The sequence below is a fragment of the Callorhinus ursinus genome, unplaced genomic scaffold, assembly GCF_003265705.2.
Source record: "Callorhinus ursinus isolate GAN/ISIS: 27379988/994484 unplaced genomic scaffold, GSC_fseal_2.0 scaffold4, whole genome shotgun sequence".
Classification (NCBI taxonomy): domain Eukaryota; kingdom Metazoa; phylum Chordata; class Mammalia; order Carnivora; family Otariidae; genus Callorhinus; species Callorhinus ursinus.
The window spans coordinates 158,462,228-158,484,335 of NW_027397066.1; the positions used below are offsets into that span (position 1 = coordinate 158,462,228).

Below are 22,108 nucleotides of genomic sequence, written 5' to 3' on the forward strand. Positions count from 1 at the left end.
TGGTTTCAAAACTTACTACAAATCTACAGTAATCAAAACAGTATAGCCTGGTGACTAACATAATAAAATAAAATAAAATAAATAAAATAAAAATAAAATAAAATAAAATAAAAATAAGGCAAGGCACAGTCCACAAGGAATTCAGAAACGGTAACAAACCCGTTTAAAGTCATTCTGCTCTTAGCTTCACTGCCCACTGGCATTCAGAGCTTCAGCGCTCCCCTGGCCCACTGGAAGGGTCCACACCCATGGCCTCCACCTCCCCAGGTGCACAGGCTTGGTGGGGGCAGCTGGAAACCACACCGGGGGCGGGGGGTGGGGGGTGGGGCGGCTGGAGGGGATGGCCTGTGGTTTCCTAGAGATGCCCCTGATGGGTTTAAGCACATGCCCCACCCAAGGTGCTGGCCCTTCCTTGGCATGTTGAAGCTGGGTAGCCTGCCTTCTGCCATTCTGAGATTTTCTAACTGGCGCTGCTCATCTTATTGGTCTGCGTTTTCACATAGACCCAAACATATGTTAGTCATGGGTGAAGTACGATCCATATCTAAGACCACGTCCAGTGCCCACCTTCACCCTGGGCTCTCAGCCCAGAAACACTCAGGAAGACAAACGTTGGCCTCCCAAAAGCCAGCCCTCTTCTCGCCTGCTCTGACCCCTCCTATTTCTTCTGAAGAGAGTTTTGATTTCTGATGGGACTCTCACCCTAATAAAAATCATTACTAGGATGCTAATATTTCTCGAGCACTTACTGTGTGCCGGGCCCTGTGTGAGCACTTTCCACGAATTACCTCGTTTAATTCTTCCTCTCCACAAGCCTGGGAGGTAGACCCGGCATCGTGGCTGCCCTTGGTTTATCTGTTTGCCGGCTGACCTCATTGACCTTTGCAGGCCCTAAGTCCATAATAAGAATTGAGACCTGTGCCCCAGGAGTATGTTGTTGCTAAGGATTGGCAAGCCAACAGCCCAACGTGCTCAGGGTTCCTAGAGTCGTCATGCCTTGTCCCAAAGGATGAATTCCTAGGCATATAAAGGAAGCTGGGAAAGGTGTTTGGATTAGGGGTAGCATTTTTAGAGCCCTTCCCCAATCTCCAGATGGCTCTGCTTGAGCTCACCTAAGTTGATCCATGCTTTCAGTCCATAAGACTGATGATTCATTCATTCCAAAAGTAATGTTGGAGAATCTAATGTTTGTGAGGTACTGTCTTAATTAATCGATCACACAGGAAACCGCACAGATACGGCTCTGCCCTTGGGAGCTTATATTTGAGCGGAGGAGACAGATTTTAAACAAATTGTGAGTTAGCTTAATTATAACTGTTGTAAATGCTAAGAAGGAGACATGTAGGGAGCGACAGAGTGTGTACATGGCCACTGACCCCAGTGAGAGGGAAGTGTTACAGGGTACGGAATCTGAAGGGTGAACAAGGATCAGCCAGGCAGAAGGGCACCTGTATGTAGTGCGCTTACACGTGTGACTTACTGCGTGACTCGGTCCAGAGAGTTAGGTAGCTGAGGAAACTGAGGCCCGCGCGCCTGGAGGTGGGAGAACGGGGTGCAAGCGTGAGCATTGGAGCAAGGGGAAGCCGCTGCCATGTTCCAAGCAGGGAAGCGACACGAGCTGGGGTTTTTCAAAGCTGACTCTGGCTTCTGACCAGACGGTCGATGCAGTCCAGAGCGGAGGCAGGGAGAGGGGAGGAGGTCTGGCTCAGGCAGGAGGCAATGGCGCTGGGAAGCAATGGACTGGAAAGAGACTCTGGAGATAAAATCCACAGAGGAAGGTTTTGACCGGATGCGGGAGCAGAGAGAGGGGACGGTGTCGAGGATGGTTGCGGGATTTCTGGCTTGTATGACAGAGTAGACTGGGGATCAGCAAAGGGCAGCTTGCAGGCCCAACCTATCCCTCTGCCTGTTTTTGTCATTATAGTTTTACTGGAACACAGCCATGCTTGGCCATTTACCCATCAGCCGTGGCTGCTCTTAGCTATGCGGCCGAGCTGAGTGGTTACGACACGGAGCATTCGGCCCACAAAACCTAAAATACCACCTGGCCCTTTACAAAAAGTGGGCTGCCCCGGAGTAGACGGTGGTGCCTTTTGCTGCAATGGGGAACAAGGGGGAGATAGAGCACAGGTTTAGGTGGAGACCAAGAAGATGCCACGTTCAGATTTGGGGTCTCCCTGGTGCCAAGTGGAACTGTCAAATAGGCAGTTGGTTCCAGGGTCTCAGAAGGGAGTTCTGGTGGAGAGGACAAGTGGGGGCAGGGCAGATGAGATCGGGAGCTGGAACCAGCCGAGCAGAGGGTGTATTCTAACATTTAAGGCCCCTTGACGCATCCTGCCAGGTGTCTTATTCTAAGGGCAGCCCTCCCCAGTAGTCTCATGGAGGGCAGCAGGGAGTAGGGGCAGGTGCCGCTGTGGGGCTCGGGGCGGGGGGGTCAGTGCACAGGCTTCTAAGGCCTCGGGCTGCCTGCAGGTGGGGACCTAATACATAAGCCCATACTGGGCAGGATGCAGGTGCACAGTAGGCTCTCAGTGATGCTGTTGAATTTGACTGTGTCCCAGGCAGGAACACCCTGGCTTGGGGGAAGCGGAGATTGATGGCAATAATGCTGGGGCAGCCCCCCTCTGTTCCCACCTGGTGACTATGCCTTTCTTTCCACAGCTGCGCCTGAATGGGGGCCGGAACCCCTACGAGGGCCGGGTGGAGGTGCTGGTGGAGCGGAACGGGTCCCTCGTATGGGGGACGGTGTGTGGCGAGAACTGGGGCATTGTGGAGGCCATGGTGGTCTGCCGGCAGCTGGGCCTGGGGTTTGCCAGCAACGCCTTCCAGGTGAGAAGCCCCCACCTCAGCCCCCTCCATCCAGTGTGACCCTGCCCCTCTCAGTCAGCCCCTGCTTGCCATGCACCTTCCCTAGCTACCCAGGAGGTGGACAGCAAAGTGCCCTGGACTGGGGGGAGGGAGGCAGGAACCTCATCCTGGCCTCCGCTCTGTTCCTCACAGCCCTGAGTCCTAGGGTGAGTCATGTTCCCCTCTGGCCTCTGTTTCCCCGCTACAGAATAAGGGGCTGGACTCTGGCTTCCAGGGTCCACTCTGCTTAGAGCACTGGGATTCACCCTGGGCTGAGGGCTGATTCTGGGGTGTGCTGATGTGCCTATGCAGAGGGAAGCAACTCGGTCCTACAGCACAGTGGAGACCACCCAGCCCAAGGCCCAACACCCCAGATGCCTTGGCTCACTCCCTTGGAGGCCCCTCCGGACAGACCATGTTTCCCAACTGGTGTCTGTACTCAGGCCTTCTCCCCTCGATTGGCTGGTAAACCTCTAAGCCTTGTCCCATCGTCTGTGCCCTCCTCCCGCCGGCCCCTTCCTGAAAGAGAGCTGAAGGCAGCTAAGCCCCTGCCCCTTTCAGAAGGCAGCAGATGAGAGGCAAGAAGCGCTTTGGCTCCAAAAATCATTGACTTCTGGAACCTGTATTGTGAGGACACATTGTCAGAAGGAGGCAGGAGGGAGAAGGCAGAGATGAGGGGCTTGAGGTCTGTTCCCCTCTATAGCCCTACCAGCCCGCTGTATAACAATCTGGGGCAAAGCAGCCATCCTCCCATGTGTCCCTTCTCCTCCCTGTGGCATGGAATGAATAGTCCCAGGTCCTCAGTGTTTGGAGAAGAGGAAATGGCTGGAGCCCCCATCTTGCTTTGCTAACCCTGACTGGTTAGCAAGGGGAGCCCTGTTCCTCGGAACCGGATTTCTTAGGGAGGGACTTGGGGCAGCTCCGAAGCCTTGCTAAACCTGACTGCCTGCCACAGGCTGGCTGGGTCCAGGGTAGGAGCTGAGTCCTGAGCAGAAGGCCACCTTGTGGCTCCTCATTCCAGCGTTCAGAAGGGACGGGCCTCCGAGAGCCCCGCCCACACCCACCAGGGTCCTGGCTTCCCATAGTGTCTGTGCTAATGCTGCTTTGACAAGCCAAGGCACCCTCTGGGGCCCCAAAGAGAGAGGAAAAAACGGTGCCATTTAGCAGAGGGCGCATCCAGCTATTTTCGTTCCTGGTCAGCTCATTCTTACGACACCTGGGCCTCAGCAGGGTCATGACGTGGGCCTGGATCTGCCACCGATTACACACCCTGTCCCTTCTCAAGGCCCCAGTTCTCTCTCTAGAGGATAAGGGGGTTCTCGAGGTAAGCAGAACCAATAGGACGTATGCATGTTGAGCTTTCACGTGTAAATAGATGTCTTCTCTCCTAACCAATTCTGATCGATTGGTCATTGTCTCCCGGGAGCACTGTGCCGAGGGTTCTGAGAGCACACGCAGGTTTAGAGGAGAGAGGGCTGTGATGGACCAGTCACATGTCTGCCCTAGGCTCAGGGCTGGGGAGCGAGCAGCATGAGTTACAAGTGCCTGCCGTTCCTGACACACAACACTGGACAGCTGTTTGACCAAAACCTTAGCTACGCTTTCCCAGCAGGGACCAGTGGCAGAACTGGAGCGTGAGGGTCTCCCCCACTCCGTCACCAACAAACTGCTGACTCTGCGGACATGGCTGTGTGTGCCTCTGCTGTCTCTATCAGAAAAAATGGGCTCATTTAGCTTTAGGCTTGGGATTTTCCTGAGGCTGAAAGTTGACAGAATACGAGAAAGTAACAATTCAGGGTGACATGCTTCCCATTTCCTTTGATTCCTCCAGGAGACCTGGTATTGGCACGGAAATGTCTACGCCAACAAGGTGGTCATGAGTGGGGTGAAGTGCTCAGGAACGGAGCTGTCCCTGGCCCACTGCCGCCACAACGAGGACGTGGCCTGCCCCCAGGGTGCAGTGCAGTACGGGGCCGGAGTCGCCTGCTCAGAAAGTGAGAGTCCCTGGGGGTCACATGCCCCCTCCCCACCAGCCTCCAAGAGGGGACCAGGAGTCCCACTGGTTATTCCTGGCCAGGCTCTGGGGCCTCTGCCACGAGCTGAGCCGACACTTAGCCTTTTCCCTCGTGAATCTGGGAGGTGTAAGAGGCCCCGGATCTGGCCAGAGAACTTGAGAGCAGACCCCACCTGCCATTTATTAGCTGATCTTGACAGAGTTAGTTAACCACTCTGATCTCTAGTTAGTGGTTTTCCTAGACAATGGAAATTAAATGTGACAGTGAATATGCACAGGTGCACAGAAGACAATGATGCACCACCTTTTATGGTCATGGAGAGCTAGGGGAGGTCAGACCTGAGCTGGTGAGCTTCATGCACCCACTGACCCCTTTTGACTCACCCAGCATTTTCTAAGCCTTGTAAGGAGGGACTGGCCACCCTGGCGTGAGCTCATCTGGGCGGACAGCACTAGCTATTCATCCTGTCTGAGGAGGAGATCATCACCCTTACTGGCCTCCCCAGGAGGAACATCCAAGCAAGAGAGAAGCAGTCAGGGCCCTTTTCTTTGCTTAATTTATTTATATTTGTAATATACCATCATTTCCAAGAGCAAAGTAACATAATATCAGCCTAAATAAAATTCAAGGTAGCATAAGAGAAAAGGAGATAGGAAAAGTAGGCCTGGCAAAAAGGTAGTGGCTCAAAATGGAACTGAGAGAGGGGTTAATAAAAAATACATACTATAGAGTCCTAAACATCTACTGTTGGGAGGTCGTAAAATTCACCATGAGCTTCCTAACAGCCAAAGGAAAGAAGGAAGTCATTCACAATGTCCATGAAGTAGAAACACACCCATGAGATTAGAGGAGCCCACTGTTCTAGATTCTGAGACGGAAGGGAATTTCTCATGCAGACAGTTATGAGATAAACAGTGCCCTTGACACCTCATGGCAAGTGAGAAATGAGTTTCATGGGGCTCTGAGAACCCCTCAGATTAGTCTAAAGGCGTCACTCAGGGTGACTATGGGGGGGGGGCAGTGGCCATTTGGGCCAGGAACACAGCTCTTGGCGGACATGGCCTAACCAATGTTAGAGTGTTCAGAGATGAAGCATATTCTTCAGGACACCCTTCGTAATGACTTTTTCTCATGCAGCCAGTTCCGCCCTGTGTCTGTGCGTCTTCCTCTCTCTCTCCCCTGACCCACCCCCCACCCCGCCACACACAATCCATCTGTATTGTTACCTTTCCGCGTTTTCTCGACTCCCCCTACCTCTTTCCCTCCGGCTTCCTTGGCCCGTGTCCAGATGCCATTCTTGCAGACTGTATCCGCGCAGATGCTCCTCCATGGGATCCCCACAGTGACACATGTCCCTTCGATCGCTCCCCCTCCCCAAAGCCAGAATCAATGCTGGTCTCGCACTCACGCCTCCGTCCTGTTCAAACCCGCAGCGCTTCAGGTGAATACAGGGACTGGCACAAGGCGCGTGTTGTCCAGCCTCATCTGGGGCCGCCGTGCACCTCCCACCCCTCCTCGCTGGCCCCGCCACGGAGGCTTTGGCGCTCCTTCATGCCTCGGGGGCCTGGGCCATGCTACTTAGCCTTGTAGAGCTACTTCCTGTAATCCCTGCTCCTCCTTCCAGGGAGAAACTAAAACCTAACTGCATCCAGGGAAATCCTTCTTGACCTCCTCCCCCTGCCCGACTGGGTCCCCCGGTAATAATTTCCAACACCTTCCATATTTCTCCTTCTAGCTCTGATCACAACTGTAATTAAGTAATTAATATGGGCTTCTGTCTGTCTCTCCTGCGACAGTGTAGGGTCTGCCTTGTTCAGCACTGTCCAGAGAGCCTAGGGCAGGGTTTACTAGAACACTTGGCGGACAGGTGGATGAAGGCATGCTTCCGATGAGCTTCTGGTGGATGTTTTGGATGTTAGGGAGGTCAAGGCCCTGTTGCATGGCAGGTGCTGAGAACACAGCTCCCAGGCTACCAGCTCACTGCAGACCATGTTTTGTTCAGACTCCAGAGCTGGAGCTAGGCTGGTCTCCTCTCAGAAGAGAGAGCAATGGAGACCCCTTTGCTCAGCTCAGACATAAGCAGAGGGGCTGTCCATTAAGTACCGACTAGGGTATAGACAGTGAATAAGAGACCCATCACACCCTCCAATAAAAGTGTGCCCGGGACACTGAGCACCGGCAATGCTGCGTCCTAGTGTGTGTCCTCCAAGAGGAAGTATTTCTCAACAATTGAGAGCCCTCTAATTGATGTCTTCTACTCCCTACCCCACATCTCATCTGTGTGCCCCCTTCAGACTCTTCAGTTCCACATCCAAACCCTGCAGGTGGATTTGCTCTCTAGAGGCTGCCGGACCCAGGAGGTACAAGTGTGTCTTGAGAACATGCAGCCCTTCTGCCCAGCAATTTTACTTCTAGAAACATATTCTAAAGAAATAACTTAAGTTTCATACACAGATTTACTACAGGATGTTTATCACAGCTTTATCTTTAACAGTGAGACATGGCAAGCAACCAGTGTATCTAAAAATATGATAGGGTTATGAATTCAATATTATGTAGCCATGAAACGCATGTGGTAATGGATATTTATTAGCAAGGAAATACGTCAAGATATATTTTAAGGGAAACAGTATTAGCAAACTGTAAATCTACATACAGTATTACACATGTCGTAAACTGTATGTGTATCCTTCCCAGAAGGATCAGACCAAGGCATTCCTGGTGCTTCCTCTCTGGGATGCACAATATTATTGCTATTGTTTGTTTTTTATTACAGAAAATCTCCGGCCACCCAAAAGTAGAGATAACAATATAATGAACCCTCGTGTTTTGCCCATCATTTTGCACTGATAGCTGTAGAGGTGTCCAAGAGGACTCTCAGAGGAGGGGAAGAGGAATTTGGGGTAGCATTCCTCAAGGAAGGGGACCTTGAGAGCCCATGAGACAGTCCCAGCTGGTGGTGCTAGGCAGGGATGGGGGTTTGTCCCAGCTCAGGTGTCAGAAGCAAAAGACTTGGGAGGGGTGAGGGGTCTCTCGTCTTGTTCGAACATCGTGTCTGCCCTCCCCAGCTGCTCCTGACCTGGTCCTCAATGCGGAGATTGTCCAGCAGAGCACCTACCTGGAGGACCGTCCCATGTTCATGCTCCAGTGTGCCATGGAGGAGAACTGCCTCTCAGCCTCGGCCGCCCAGACCAACCCCACCACAGGCTACCGACGCCTTCTGCGCTTCTCCTCCCAGATCCACAACAACGGGCAGTCTGACTTCCGACCCAAGAATGGCCGCCATGCGTGGATCTGGCACGATTGCCACAGGTGAGCCCTCCTGCATCACCCGCCGGCTACGCTGGCCCAACACGCTGCAGGGCCCGCATGGGATTCAGAATCGCGGGGTCCCTCTGAGACAGCCGAGAGGCCATACACCCAGGAGGCAGGGAGTCCGGGTCTCCCCAGTGGCCTTCCACACTTACCGAGCCATTCTCCGGTCCCGGCTGCCCCGGCCCCACTCACCTTCCCCGAGCCTGGTCTCTTTCTTGCCTCCAGTGCCTAATGTTAGGAAACAAACTTGGAGTACCCGGTGTCTCTCTACTGACCCTTTGGACGATGATTTTTAAGTGCATCTATGGCAAGTTTGTGCTCTGCAGGGTGCTTGGGGGTTCTGCAGTTTTTGGACTCTGAGTTCATTTATAAATATATTTGAGGGGTGCCTGGGTGGCTCATTCAGTTAAGCGTCTGCCTTTGGCTCAGGTCACGATCCCAGGGTCCTGGGGACTGGGCCCCACGTCGGGCTCCCTGCTCAGTGGGGAGTCTGCTTCTCCCTCTCCCTCTTCCACTGCTTGTGCTTTCTCTCTCTCTGAATAAATAAGTAAAATCTTTTTAAAAATATCCTCAAAATATATATATATTTGAAATATCTCGAGGGAGGTATTGGGTGTGGAGGCAAGAGTTCTAGGCCCAGTAGTCATGAGACCTCGTCTCTCAACCCAGCCTTGCCTCTAACCAGCTGCGTGATGTCAGGCCATCTGGGCCACATCACCTGGAACCTCCAGAGTCCCTGCCAGCCCTCAGCCTGTGGACTTGGCCCCAGTGCTATAAATCCTGCACAAGAACAGAAATCCTAGAGCCAGCCCTAGCTCAACAGAAGCCACCCCATTCATCTCCTTGCCTTGTCTTTTCTTTTTCTTTGCCTTGATTCTTACTCTAATGCAGAGCCCACTGCCCTCGCTTGTTCACATTTTCCTGCTGGGACCGGACTTGGGCAGGTAGAGAGAACAGCAGGAGAGCACACTTTTGAAAATGAAGGGGGGAGGCCCTGCCATGCAACAGGGCAGCAAGCCCCCGAGGGGTCCACAATGAGCGCCCCCCCCCCCAGATGCCCTCCATCTCTGCAACAGAGCTCCCTGCTTCTCACAGGGAGGCCCGTGGGCTGGCAGAGTCAGCCCGTTGCAGACCTTCGCATCAGAATCTGCATTTTGACAGGATCACCAAGTGATTGTGTGCGTGTGACCTTCAAGTCTGAGAAGTCCCGGCCCAGCTAGGACTAGGCATCCTTCCAGCTGGAAAACCTAGCGACCACTGTGAGGGGCACGAGAACTGACATTTATTGACCCCCTTCTAAGTGCCAGGTACATTTTCAAGGGTAAGGGAATGGGAGACTCGGTGTTTATATGACTTGTCCAGGAAGTCCAACAGGATGTTGCCGGGCGGGGATCCCCGGCTCGTGTCTGACTCCAAAGCGAGTGCTCTTTCTGTTACCTCTGCTGAATCTTCATCAGAAATCTGTCCTTGCCTGCTTCTGCGTGTCACAACGGATGGTCCAGTCACATTCAAATCAGTGTGGGGACAGAACTGTTCCATCTGTTTCAAAAGAAAAGACTAAGATAGAACTTAGGGTGTTGATTTTCCTTCATAATTATTATGCGTATGTTTTGAATGTCCTAATTAGCCAAAGAATTTTTGGTCTCTATATAGAAGTATGTCAGCCTTCTGCAGGGTGGATGTCGGAGAGTGAAATTAAAGTCGTGACCAGACTGGTGCCGGATCTCCTTTAGAGAACAGATGGGTGGGAGCCCTGGGGAGCGGGGGCTGGTGCTGCCCACTGTAAGTTGGACATAACTGCATCTCTGTCCCACACGTGGCTGTCCACCCAGGCGTTACATGGCAGGAGTCTCCATGGGACATCTGCTAGCTCTCCAAGCAGTGGTCTGTCCTCTGAGAGTACACATGGCAACACCATGGAAGTGTTTCTTCTGATCTGGAGCCCCAGGCATTCTGATCTCTACCCCACCCCACCCCCTGCTTTTCCTGTCACCCTATTTCATTTCTTTGCTTACAGATGTTCTAGTCAGTGGTTTGGGAGGAATGGATGGAAAAAACATGCTGGCCAAGCATATGTCCCTTCAAGCCACCTCTTCCTTGTCCGTAACTGAGAACCTATGACCATGAGATCTCGCGGAACATAAGAGGGTCCCCCTACCCCCTGCCCCCAGCCTCCAGAGCTCCAGGGGACATCTCCAAGCTCTGTAGGAGGACCTTTCAATGGGACTTCTGGCCCCAAACCTCGGTTGGGCCCCTTTGGGAGTCTGATGAAAGCAAGCCCTTCTCCCACTCAAAAAAAAAAAAAAAATTATTTCTAGAAGATTTACCATCCTCTTTCAGCAGATTTCCTGACTGTGGAGCCAGAGTTGAGAACCTTGGCTCAAATCAGTGTGCATGGGGACAATTATCATTCCCAAAGCAATTAATGCCAAGATGAGGAACAGAACTATGTTCTTTGAAAGCCTTCACATGAAACCTAAAGACTGAACCCCTTAGCACCTTTCTTGCCAACCAGACATAGAAGAAAATGCCCTGAGTTGTCCTCTCTCGTATGCATCACGCCCTTGGTCGATGACCCTGCCTGTGGCCCAGGGAGCGGGGCCACACCTGTTTAACTGGCACGTCATGTCACAGGTCCAACAGGGCCCAGACGGAGCTGGGCACAGAGCAGCTCTGTCCCTGCTATGGTCTGAAGACGAGCCCTCACACCGCAGGCAGCGCCATGAGAGGCGCTGGGAGCCGGCAAGCAGGTACCCGGCACAGGTGCCCCCCTAGCGAGCTGGGGACAGCCCTGCTACAAAGGGGAGACTTCCATTTACTCTGCCCGGCTCCCATCATGTGCAGAGCAGGCTCCATGTTGGATCAAAGCCCCACAGATGCGATGTGGCCTCTGGGAGCCAATTTTAGGCCCTCGTCACATACTTAGGGCTTTGTTCTGGCCGGAGGGCTCCCAGCACGTGGGGACGGTGGGGTGGAGCGAGCAGAAGACCCTCGCCCTTCATGACAGCACCTCCTGAGCCTAGAACACACCCCCCCGTATTCTCGGCAATGGGGACAGGAGCATTGTCCCCACTGCAGCTGAGCATCAGCCAGGACTGTCCATTCTGGAGGCACCAGAGGATGAAGGGTGACAGCATCTCTACAGTGCGCACTGAGTCTCTGATTTAGAGTTTTATGTGGGCCCCAAGTGACCTAGGATAACAAAGGGTATACCCAAACCTGCTGTCCTCCTCTGGGCTCACTTGGTCTGTCTTCCACGTATTCCTCATCTCCTCCTTCCACTGACACCATGTCTTAGAATACTGAGCTCCAGAGTCTTGTGGTAGAAGACCATCCTTCCTTTTCTCCAGATTACAATGACTTCTACCAAGTGTCAGGTTATTCTCTCTCTCCTTAGGTTCTGGAATTTCTTTCCAAGTTGTAATCTCCCTAGGTCCTACCCCATGGATCCAGCCCCCTCTTAGACTTCCAAAGGTCGGGACACCTCAGCATGGAGAGGAAGTATACCCTCATCACCAATACGTGCCCTCCTGCCTTCCTGGGGGCCCCATCTGTATTTCCTGGGGGTACGAGGGGGCAGGGGGGCCCCGGCCTCTACAGCCAGCCAGCGGGGAGGGGGACGTGGCCCTGGGGGTGATGTCCACACCTGTCCCAGACGTAAAACACGGGACTGCTGCTAGCTGGAATCAAGAGGCTCCAAACCAGCTCTTTCCCTCCTCGTGTTCACGGGGGAAAAACTGAAGAGCTAGGGAAGACTCTTAAATCAAGTCTGCAGGAAGCAGGAGGAGCAGGAGAAGGTCAGCCTTACAACAGTCCCTCTGTGGACTCCGTCTGAATTTTGTTTAGACAACGGAATATAAACCCATTTCTCTTCAGTCTTTCCAGCCGGTAAACATGGTAACATAAACCCCTCTCTGAAAGATGCAGACATGTTTTAGGCAATGAGTCAGACCTCATGTCTCATCCTGCTCCTTCGAGAAGCCAAAATAGACGCGTTCAAAGTCATCACTTCAACTTGCCACAAAATGTGTCCTTGTGAGTGTTCTCAGGGGGCCCCTGGCTCAGCATCGCTTTACCCAGAGACATGAGCGACCTGGGAAAAGCCCAAGTTAGGAACTCCTGTCATTATTTTTAGCACAAGCAAACATTAAGAGGAAGGGGGAAAGAGCCTCTGAGCTCCCCTCCGAAAACCTATCGTTTTAATTCCCCCCTTGCCGCTGTCCTGACTGCCCCTACTCCCTAGGAGGAAGGCTGGGGATGGTGGCGGAAGAGTAGCGATGGTGGTGGTTATGAAAATACTACTCGTGGTACTACTGTTAGCAGAAGTAACAACGAGAGAGTTGGCAGGTGCTGAGCACCCCTCTGTTACAAGCCCCCTGGGAGGTCTTTCTGTGGTTTCTCTGATTGCGTCCTTCTGGGACCCCTAAGAGTGGATCCTGTGACCATCCCCTCTTTCCTGAGGAAGCAGCTCAGCTAGTTTTGCTCCCCGAGCCTCGGGTGCCCTGTATTTCTGTTCTCCACTTGTCGCGTGTCCCTGTGAGGCCGGAGACGAGCATTTCAAACAGTTGCACATGCCCGTGATACACACGTTGCAGCTCAGGCTGGGCCTGGCCTCCCCGGTGCCCCAGGGAGGCCCCGACCCACGCGGCAGCCATCTTCCCCTGGCTTATGCTGAACCAAATGCAGCACCGCTTTCCAAGAATTTGCATCTGTTCTCCATTCCTCGGGAGCAAGAGATGGGACGCTGTTACACAAGAGCGCGCCCTCCTCTGCTGTCGTCCGAGCCCACAGGGATGCGCCTACCACGCTCTGCTCCTTCCCAAGGGCCTGAGAGCCCCCTTTGCCCCTTTTGTCACATCCCAGGCGAGGGGCACAGACTCCTGCCGCCCGCTTCCCATCTGGTGCCGTGGCCCGGGGCCTCCCTGCCTCGAGTCCAGGCTGTGGGAGGGTCTTGCCCGGATACTCCCTGCCTCTCCTGTGCCCGCCCTCCCCACCACGTCCCCACTTCAGAAAGTTTTCCAGAGATCTCAGAAAGTCACTTTCATCAGTCTGCAGGAAGTGTACGAAATAGGGATGGGTGGGGAGGGCCACCCCTGCGCCCAGGAGGGTTATAAAAAGCACTGACTAAGGAGCTCTTCACGTATGGTGCGCACGGCCTGGCGGGCCCTCTGCCCCCCAGCGCGCCTTGCTAACCCCCCACAAGGCCTCGGGCGCTCCGTGCAGGCTCGTTCCCGCTCAGCCACTGGGAGGCCCGAGGCCTGCGCAGGCGAGCGGCCTCTGGTGGTGGTGGGGGGGGGCAGCACGGTTACCGCTTCTGCTCCTGCCCTCCCCTTCCTCAAGCCCTGTCACCCGCTCCTCTTGCATGGGCCACCCCTTTGGACCCCACCGCTCGAGGCAGCTGCTGGTAGGCGGCACGGCTCCAGTCACTGACCTCTGAGCCCTCTGTCTCTCTCTCTCGCTCGCTCCAGGCACTACCACAGCATGGAAGTGTTCACCCACTATGACCTCTTGAACCTCAATGGTACCAAGGTGGCCGAGGGCCACAAAGCCAGCTTCTGCTTGGAGGACACAGAATGTGAAGGAGGTATCTTTGGGTGGGTGGCTTCAGAGGGACTCCCATGCTCCCATCTGTCCTGGAGCCCAGGCCTGATGCCGGCCTCTCACGCTGGCCACAGCTGACTCTCCTCAGGGCCCCCCCCCCCCCGTGGCTCTACTCGGGGCTGGGGCATGCGGGCGGAGCCTGCTGTGGAGGCGCAGGACCCCCCAGAGTTATGCCGGGGGGCACTGGTGGGTCCACATGGCCCCCGGGTGGGGCCAAACCTGGACCGAGGTCCCCTCCGCCTCTCTCCCCATGTCCCAGCGCCAAGCCCCTGCCCCACAGGCTCATGGCCCCCCGAGTCCAAGCCCAAAAGACCCGCTCTGAGGTTCCCGGGTCTCTTGACTCCCCCAGACAGAGGCAGCACTCTGCTCACATGTCTAGGAGGCCGCCACAGCTGCACGGCGATCACTGGTGGGCCCGCCTGCCCCCCGACCTGCCTGGGGCTCGGGGCGACACAGTGCTGCTTCCCCATATGCCCCGTGCTACGAGCAGTGCCCAGACGTGGCAGCCTCAGTAAATGTGTGTTCACTAGTCAGTCGTGGACATGCCACGCCATGAGATCAGACAAACCCACGGGTTTTGAGCACCTACTATGTGCCAGGCAACCAGCTGAGCCAGTAAGGGTCAGATACACAAACCAGACCTGAGCCCCCATCCAAGCGCTGACTTGCCAGAGGGTGGCAAGATGACCCCCCCACGTTAAGCTAAATATTAACCACCAGAGTTTTCCCAGATCACACTCCCTTCATTCCCAAGCTAGCGGGAATGCCAGAGTGGCCAGGAGGGCTTTGTGGAAGAGGGGCACTCGGCTGGCCCTAAAAGGACGGGTGGGATGTGGGTAGAGAATCCGGCAAGGGGTTCCAGGGACATGAGAACGGATCGGAAACCCACGCAGTGGGGATGGGACGCCAAGCCCAGATGAAGCAGAGAGCTGAGGGCTTGGGGGAAGGAAGAGATTTGCTGAGCGTGGGCTCTGGGAACAGCACCCCCCCAGTGGGGCTTCTTGGGGCGCGGTGGCGGAAGGGGAGCACAGAGGGCAGGCACTTGAGGCAGTGGGGCCAAGGTGCAAGGTGACCGGGCTTCTCTGTGCCCCTGCCTGCAGACATCCAGAAGAACTACGAGTGTGCCAACTTTGGTGAGCAGGGCATCACCATGGGCTGCTGGGACATGTATCGCCATGACATCGACTGCCAGTGGGTCGACATCACCGACGTACCCCCTGGAGACTACCTGTTCCAGGTAGGAGGGGGGGGTTCCAGCCCCGGCTGATGGCAGGAGGGCCCTATTCCCCGGTGACGTGGGAGGCAGCCCCCTTCCTGCTGGTGTCCAAACCGAAACGCGTGCAGGGAGGCCAGGCTGTCTGAAGTGCAGGAGTCCTACACCCAGGGGCCGGCACATCAGGGTCAACCAGGTGACCTAGGTGTGGGAGGCAGGCACGCCTGCGGGGCACTGCCAGCTTCCCGAGACATCTGCACTCAGTTAACACCTGGCACTTGCAAATCAAAATACATGTGCAGCCCGATCTGGTCCTGAGGCCGAGAAGCTGTTCCACAGACCCTAAGGCACCCCACACCTGCAGTGTCCTTTGACACAGGCTCTGCCCGCCCCCCAACCTCTCCCGGTGCCCTCACCCTGCCTCGTCTGTGCTGTCAAGGCTAAAAGCAATCTCGCAAAGAGCCATTCACTCACAAGTGTTTGTGACTTGGGTCTCCCAGAAAAGGCCTCGTGCAAGGGTCTGCAGAGGGGGCAGTTTCCCGACCTCCCTACAGACACAGTGGCCTGCTCCACCCAGGGCCCTGACCGGCATGGGAGCAGGGCCGCCACATCCCCAGCCTCCCTGTCAGGACCACAGGTGCACTCGGGCCTGCGGAGGCTCCCTTGCGCCCTGTCATGTTCCTACACAGCCACCCGGCTTGCTTTCGAGCTGGCCCCGCTGGGTGGCAAAGTGGGTGACCAGAAATGTGTCATTCTGCCTTGAAAACTTGCCCAAGGGGGCATTCAGCCAGCCCAGAGCCTGGCCCATGGTCCCCACCCTGCAGACGGCCCTGGGGAGAACCAACACCTGCAGAGAAGTGACCACAGAGAGGCTTTGAAAGTCTTCCTAGGCTGGAAATCAGACAGCCAAGCACTTTTCCACCCACAAACCCCAAACCGCAGACTTGGAGAGGCCCAACCAAAGTGCTCTTTATTTTAAAACCTGAATATCCATGTCTCTGTGCACGTACACGGTGCATGGGGGTTTGTGCGTGAGGTTTGCTATCGCTCTGCGGAGTGAATGGGTATCATCATGGGTCCTGACAAATGCCATCTGTTTAATAATAACGATGGCTCATTGAAAGCTTGATGGCAGGCCTGGCCGTGCCTAAACCCTGTGAACGCAGGTAGCCCCCCAGTGAGGGGCTCTACTAGTTCTCCCATTTCACGGCCGGGCAAACCCAGATCACATTTGTGTTCCTGACGCCTGAACTATACAATTTGCTAATTAACTCAATAGGAGCGTGTCAGTGCCTCAGATTAATGAAAAGAGTACTTCCCTTGGGACAGACTTGGAGCTTTAGCTGTTTGAGAGCCCTGGCCTGGGATGCACTGACCCTCTCCATTCCCACGTGGCTTTATGTGCAGATATTGGTAATGCTGCCAGGGGCGGGGGGAGAGCCGGGTGAGGAGAAAGTGGCCTTTCAGGCAGAGGCACCTGCGGGCAAAGGCTCAGAGGCAAGGCATGTGTGAAGTCACACCTCCTGGTGCTTGTCCCCACCTCATCTCAGCACGTCCAGCTCCCCAACTCCCTCCTAGTTCCTATCAACAGCCTCTTTTGTGGCCTCCCTGGGCCCCAACTCCTGCCTCTACTAACCTCAAGCCTCCGAGGGCCCCCAGGAGAGGGTAACCGCTTTACGAAGGCCTCCTTGTGGGAAGGGGTATGTTGTGAATCTCACAGAGGCCGATGGCCAGGGGCGCACACTCTCACGCCTCCGGGCCTCGCCCCCTCATCTCGGGCCAGACCTGCCCCAGCACCGGCCATGCTCCCTCTCATGAGGTTGCCCTGGCTCTGGAGGCAGGGCTGGTCTTGGCGGGGTCCGGGCCCCGGCAGGAGTCAGTGGCCCACTCCGATCTGCCTCGCTCCCAGGTCGTCATTAACCCCAACTACGAGGTTGCGGAGTCTGACTACAGCAACAACATCATGAAGTGCAGGACCCGTTACGACGGCCACCGCATCTGGATGTACAACTGCCACATAGGTAAGGGCCCCGGGCTCTCGGGGGGAGGGGGAGCCCCCAGGCCTGCCAGGTACCCCCTGCAGCCCACCCTCCAGGAGACAGGCAAGAACTGCCCTGCTTTGTCGAGGAATCCGAGCAGCCTCCTAATCTGGGTAAAGAGCGCGGAGACTGGAGCCAGCCTCCCATTTGCACACACAGGAAGGAAGCTGTAGACACATGAGGCCTGGACGGAGGCTGCGTTTTCGCAGCCAGCTCTGGCCAAGGAGGGCGGCACCCCGCCGGGCTGGAGCTGAGGCCATCTCCTCGCTACGCATGTGACCTCAAACATGTGGGCGTCAGCAATTTGTGGGTTGTGTGTATCGTTTTCCTCTGTTGCAAACTAGAAGCTAGTCAACCGCTGTGGCTCCTGGTCACCAATAAAGGAACTTTTCCTTGCATTATAGGCACTGGGGAACAAAAGGGGAAACAGGGCTTCCTCTCCTGCAGGAAAAGCGATGGCCCCCACTCCCTTGATGGCAAAAACTAAACTCGCTAGGGTTAGCCACGCCTTCACTCCACTCTGACAGAGCACCTGACCCGTGTGTGGCCCTCGGGGTGGCCAGCACCTAGTGGCCACCCTCGGGGCGTCACACAGAGGTGGCCCCAGCAGGCCACCTGGTGGAAGGCGGTAGCTCCAGGGCCCCTGAGGCCGACAGCTCCAGTGTGGGAGAAGGCTGAGCATCTGGTTTGCCAAACTCTGTCTCCCCCATGCCCACCCCTCAGGTGGTTCCTTCAGTGAAGAGACGGAAAAAAAGTTTGAACACTTCAGTGGACTCATAAATAACCAGCTCTCCACACGGTAAAGCACGAGGTCACCTCCTGTCTTCGGGCCACGGTGCATCTTCCCCGACAACTGCAGTCTGATGGATGGCCACCCTCCCCCCTCGTCCAGCCCAGCCCCTGCCCGGTCCCGACCCCCGGCGGCCACGTCCAAGGCTCGGGGGGACGCGGTGTGCCTGTCATCTGCTGGGGGCTGCTGCCTGACCTCTGGAGCCTGGGACGACCTGGGAAGACCTCCAGGGTGGGGCCTGGCGACAGGGTCGTGGGCACCAAGAGCCATCTTGTCTGGGACCCCAGGAGCACAGTCAGCAGCAGTCTGCCCCACCGAAACCACGGGCCACCCTGAGTAGGACACCACCCCACTCAACTCACGACAGATAAAATGCCATGCTGGTGGTGGGAGCTATCAACCCAAGGCGGTCAGGCTGAATTCCATTTTTCCTCCCCTTAGGTCATTTCCAGCCAACCTGAATATCTAGACCTCTCTTCCAATTAAACAGACTGCCTCTACTCTGTTATATTCACATATACAAATAATGCTGCCACGTGTTTTCTAATTAGGTGAGCTCAGAGTTGGTGCTTTCCCTCCCCCCTTCTAAATCCTCTTACAAGATACCATTATTATATTTTCACAGACTTTGAAACACGAAGTAATTTAGTGGCATTTAATATTGGGCATCTGGGCCTCTGAAAGTATAGCTCAAAAGAAAAACCAACCCACCTGTGTAAGTGACTCATCTTTCTGTTGTTCCAATTCTGTGGGTAACTGATTTAACGGTGCTATAACCAGGGTCCTGGGTGATAAGGACACCCACCGAGCGCCATGTGTCATCACAGACACTTACACATACTTGAAACTTTGAATAAAAGGTTTATGATACGCATCTGTGTTTCATTTGGGCCCCTGCACCCAGCCCTGAGCAGCAGAGCTCCCATGGATGGTAGGCAGGGAGAAAGCCTTACACACCCTTTCAGGTTCACGCTGCAGAGACGGGTTCCCGGGGCGCCTGCAGTAACCACCACAAAGACTGACTCCTGCCTTCCGACAGCAGCAGTCTAAGGATCACAAAAAACACCAAGTCCTGACCTTTCCTGAACTAGTGTTTTTCATGAGTCTGTCGGGGCACGGCAGCTATGTGAGGACAAGATGGGACATCCAGATTTAGATTTAAACTGTCTTGGGAGGCGCCCACAAAGCCGGTGGCCGGGCCGGGCTCTGAGGGGGGCGGTGATGCAGAGCGTGCGCACCAGCACCAGCAGGGGTGAGCTCTTCCCAGCACGGGCAGGGTGGGCAGCCAGGGTGGGCCACTCTCACCTGGGCACGGGGGCTCCCCCTTCTATCAAGAGCATGCTGCGGCCCAGCAAATCGGAAGGCCCCAAGTAGGGCCACCTGGGCACCGATTACACCCAAACCAGAAACACGAGTGACCCGAGACCCTGTCCCCGAAGATGCCCTTGTCCCTTTGAGGGAGTCAAATTCAGCGGCCATTTCAGGGGTTGCCTCTGGCTTTGTTCATGGTTACAGAATTGCACAACAAGGCCTTCTGTAACCCACAGCAGCAGGTAACACTGGGACCAGGTCCAAGGGTTGGTGCCCTGCAGCACGTGACAGCAGGTTAGGATGCCTGATTGCCAGGAGACTAGGCAGGTGTCACACAACAGGTGCAACCTGCTCCCCCCACCCCGAAACTGGGTTACCCCTGGGCAAAAATGCCTTTGTGGCCCTGCTGGGATCCCCCAGGCCAACCAGGAGGACCCATTTCTTCAGCAGCCCCAGGTCTAAAATGGGAGACAAAGAGCACCCCCTAGTGTTCCCTGGCAGACCATTTCATTTTGAAGCAACTTTCAAGTTTTTATTTTTTCTCAACTCCTACAACTAAACCAAACGAAAGCCCACCACGCCCCACAGGGACACCCTAACAAACCGCACAGGGCTATTCTGGTGTCTGTAAAGGCTTGTGGTGTTGAGGCACCAGCCTAGTCCTGCGGGCGCCAATCCAGGCTTGCTGGGCCTCTCAGGGCCTCAGGGAGGTAGGAGATTCAACTGCAGGCCGCTCTTTCTTCTTATGTTGGAGCCCCAGGGCCCGGGCTACCAGCCTCCTGGCCACCGCTGTATTTGTCTGTGGTCTCGCCTTCGCCAGACGCAGGAGCTCTAGAAGGAAAGCCCCATGGGATAAGGACTTGAATCCAAAGCTATGGCCACCACTCTTCCCAGCGGAGAGCCAACCTCTAAGACCCAGCTGTGCCCACAGCATGGCCAGATGCCCATGGAGTCCTCACCTTATCCTGCCACCTCTCCCTCTTCCCTGTTTGGGCCACTTGGGAAGGAAATCAAGTCAAGATGGGACACCCGGAGCTCTTGGACTGACAGGAAATTTACTGTCCTCCAGTCTGGGGCAAAGGCTACATGGGCCACAAGAGCATCAGATGGCCTCAGCAGGCCTCTTCTGGGCCAGTCTTGCTAGCCACTGTGCAGCCACAGAAAACTGGCCTCTAACACCCCCAATCATGCTTTTGGGAAGGACAAGGGGAAAAAGGAGCTATCATTTATTTGGCACCTTCTGTGTGCCCCTCACTGCTCCAGGCAGGTCTGCCAGGCTGCTTTATTCACCCCTCCAGTCTACCCGGTACAATCTGCTTATTCTACAGAGAGAAGAACCAGCTCACAGACATTAGGTGACCTGCTCAAGGTCAACTTAAATAGGTGCCAGAAGCGGGATCACACCCAGGGCTGACCCCAAAATCCAAGCTCTTCTTACCCCACTGTAAAATATGGTTTCCGGGGCCCTACAGGAAAGACCGAGCTATTCCCTGAGCAATACCCAGAAGAGGTAAGCACAGGAGGGCAAGACCAGAGCACAGCGGCTGGCGAACAGCTCTCCCTAATGGGACCCTTCTTCCCTAAGCATCCCTGGGCCCCTGGGGTGCGGGAGGAGCACCCCTTTGGCCACGGTAGCCTGGCGGTCCTAAGGCGTGGAGCTGAAGAACAAGCAATGAATCTGAGGGAAGGCCCCACCCTGCCCAACCACTCATACGCTCACACAGCCTTCCCATCAGGACACAGCCGGCCTCCTTACTTGGCCTCTGCAAGGCTTTCAGCTTTGACTGCTTGGTTCCCTGCGTGAGGGGCCGGATCTTGAGCACAGAAAAATCCTTGGTCAGGGCTTCAGCAGCTATGGAAAGAAAACAGATCTGGAGCCAACCCTGTTCCTCCTGGTGAGGACCCATCAGGGCCAAGGAACGCATGTATCACCCCAAACTGACGGAGCTGCTCTGTGCACCCATCTGAAGCTTGGGGACAGGGCTGCCCTGACACCACTCCAATGGGCAAGAGACGACCACCACCCATTCGCCTCACACCCCCAGAGCCCCGCAGGCCTGCACGCCACACCCGTGCTCTCAGATGGGAAGCTTCCATGCTCTACCCTGGGCCGGTCAGGAGCCACACCAGCGAGGCGGCAACTGTGGACATCAGGGAAGGCAGGCTCCCACCTTCCAAAGCCCAGGAGCTTCAAATAAACTCTCCCCCTTCCCCACTCAAGACCCTCCCGGGGCATGCACTCACTGCCCGGAGCTGTGCTGGGGCCACGGGGCACTTGGGCTAGGTACATGCTGCCGGACACGGCAGGTCAGAGCTGCAGGTGCAAGCCACCCCTTCGTCCACGAGGACGCCAAGGCCCGACAGGGCCTGCTCCTCACACACAGCGTGGCAGAGCTCAGGAGGCAGCCACAGCCATGCTGCACCCAGTGCTCATTCTTTCCACGGCACCCCGTGGCCATCCTCCCTGCCTGCCCTCAGTCAGCTCCTTCCGTGCGCCTGCAGCAGTCCCCATGCCCCAGCCTCCTGCTCCCTCAATGCCACAGGCTCTCCTGACAACTCGGCCCGCACCAGCTACGGCCTCTCCCCGCTCTGGTGTTCAGAAGCCCAGCCAAGGGGGTCAGGGATCTGGATAAATACACCCAAAGTGAGCCACCGTGGGGCAGGGGTGGCTTAGGGAGTGGCCGAGAGGGGGAAGGAGCGCTGCGGTCATAGCCAGGGGGCTGGCTGACATCCCCAGATTCGACATTAAGACGCTCTGTAACCTGGGACAGACCGCTGACATTCTGGAAACCTCGGTCTCAGAGTAGGTCTGACCTACTTCTTGAGGCTGCAATGAAAGCTGAGTAAAAATGCATCTGTTTGAACCATATGAAATCGCCAGTATTTTGAAGGCTTTTTACCCACAAAAAGAGCATGTTCATGTAAATTTCGTTTCACCAGTATGGAGGTTCCTCAAACAGTTGAAAATAGAGCTACC

The 22,108-nt window shown here is 55.4% G+C and overlaps 2 protein-coding genes across 8 annotated transcripts in view; one reads left to right on the forward strand and one right to left on the reverse strand.

The window, feature by feature from the left end:
• Positions 1–18,690, forward strand: part of LOXL2 (lysyl oxidase like 2) — an 88,262-nt gene extending 69,572 nt beyond the window's left edge. For all 7 annotated transcript variants that reach the window (XM_073892615.1, XM_073892616.1, XM_025873831.2 and 4 more), the window contains 7 exons: positions 2,662–2,829; positions 4,679–4,841; positions 7,931–8,174; positions 13,646–13,761; positions 14,879–15,015; positions 16,901–17,012; positions 17,754–18,690. In XM_073892615.1, coding sequence (XP_073748716.1) covers positions 2,662–2,829; positions 4,679–4,841; positions 7,931–8,174; positions 13,646–13,761; positions 14,879–15,015; positions 16,901–17,012; positions 17,754–17,833 — 1,020 coding nt within the window. In that variant the 3' untranslated portion in view covers positions 17,834–18,690. The remainder of the gene's footprint in view (positions 1–2,661; positions 2,830–4,678; positions 4,842–7,930; positions 8,175–13,645; positions 13,762–14,878; positions 15,016–16,900; positions 17,013–17,753) is intronic.
• A 946-nt stretch (positions 18,691–19,636) lies between these two features.
• The window catches only part of R3HCC1 (R3H domain and coiled-coil containing 1), an 8,966-nt gene continuing 6,494 nt past the window's right edge, over positions 19,637–22,108 (reverse strand). Inside the window, exons 7-8 of the mRNA XM_073892629.1 lie at positions 20,888–20,983; positions 19,637–19,962 (exon numbers count right to left, since the gene is read on the reverse strand). Of these exons, the coding sequence (XP_073748730.1) occupies positions 19,826–19,962; positions 20,888–20,983 (233 nt within the window). The 3' untranslated portion in view covers positions 19,637–19,825. The remainder of the gene's footprint in view (positions 19,963–20,887; positions 20,984–22,108) is intronic.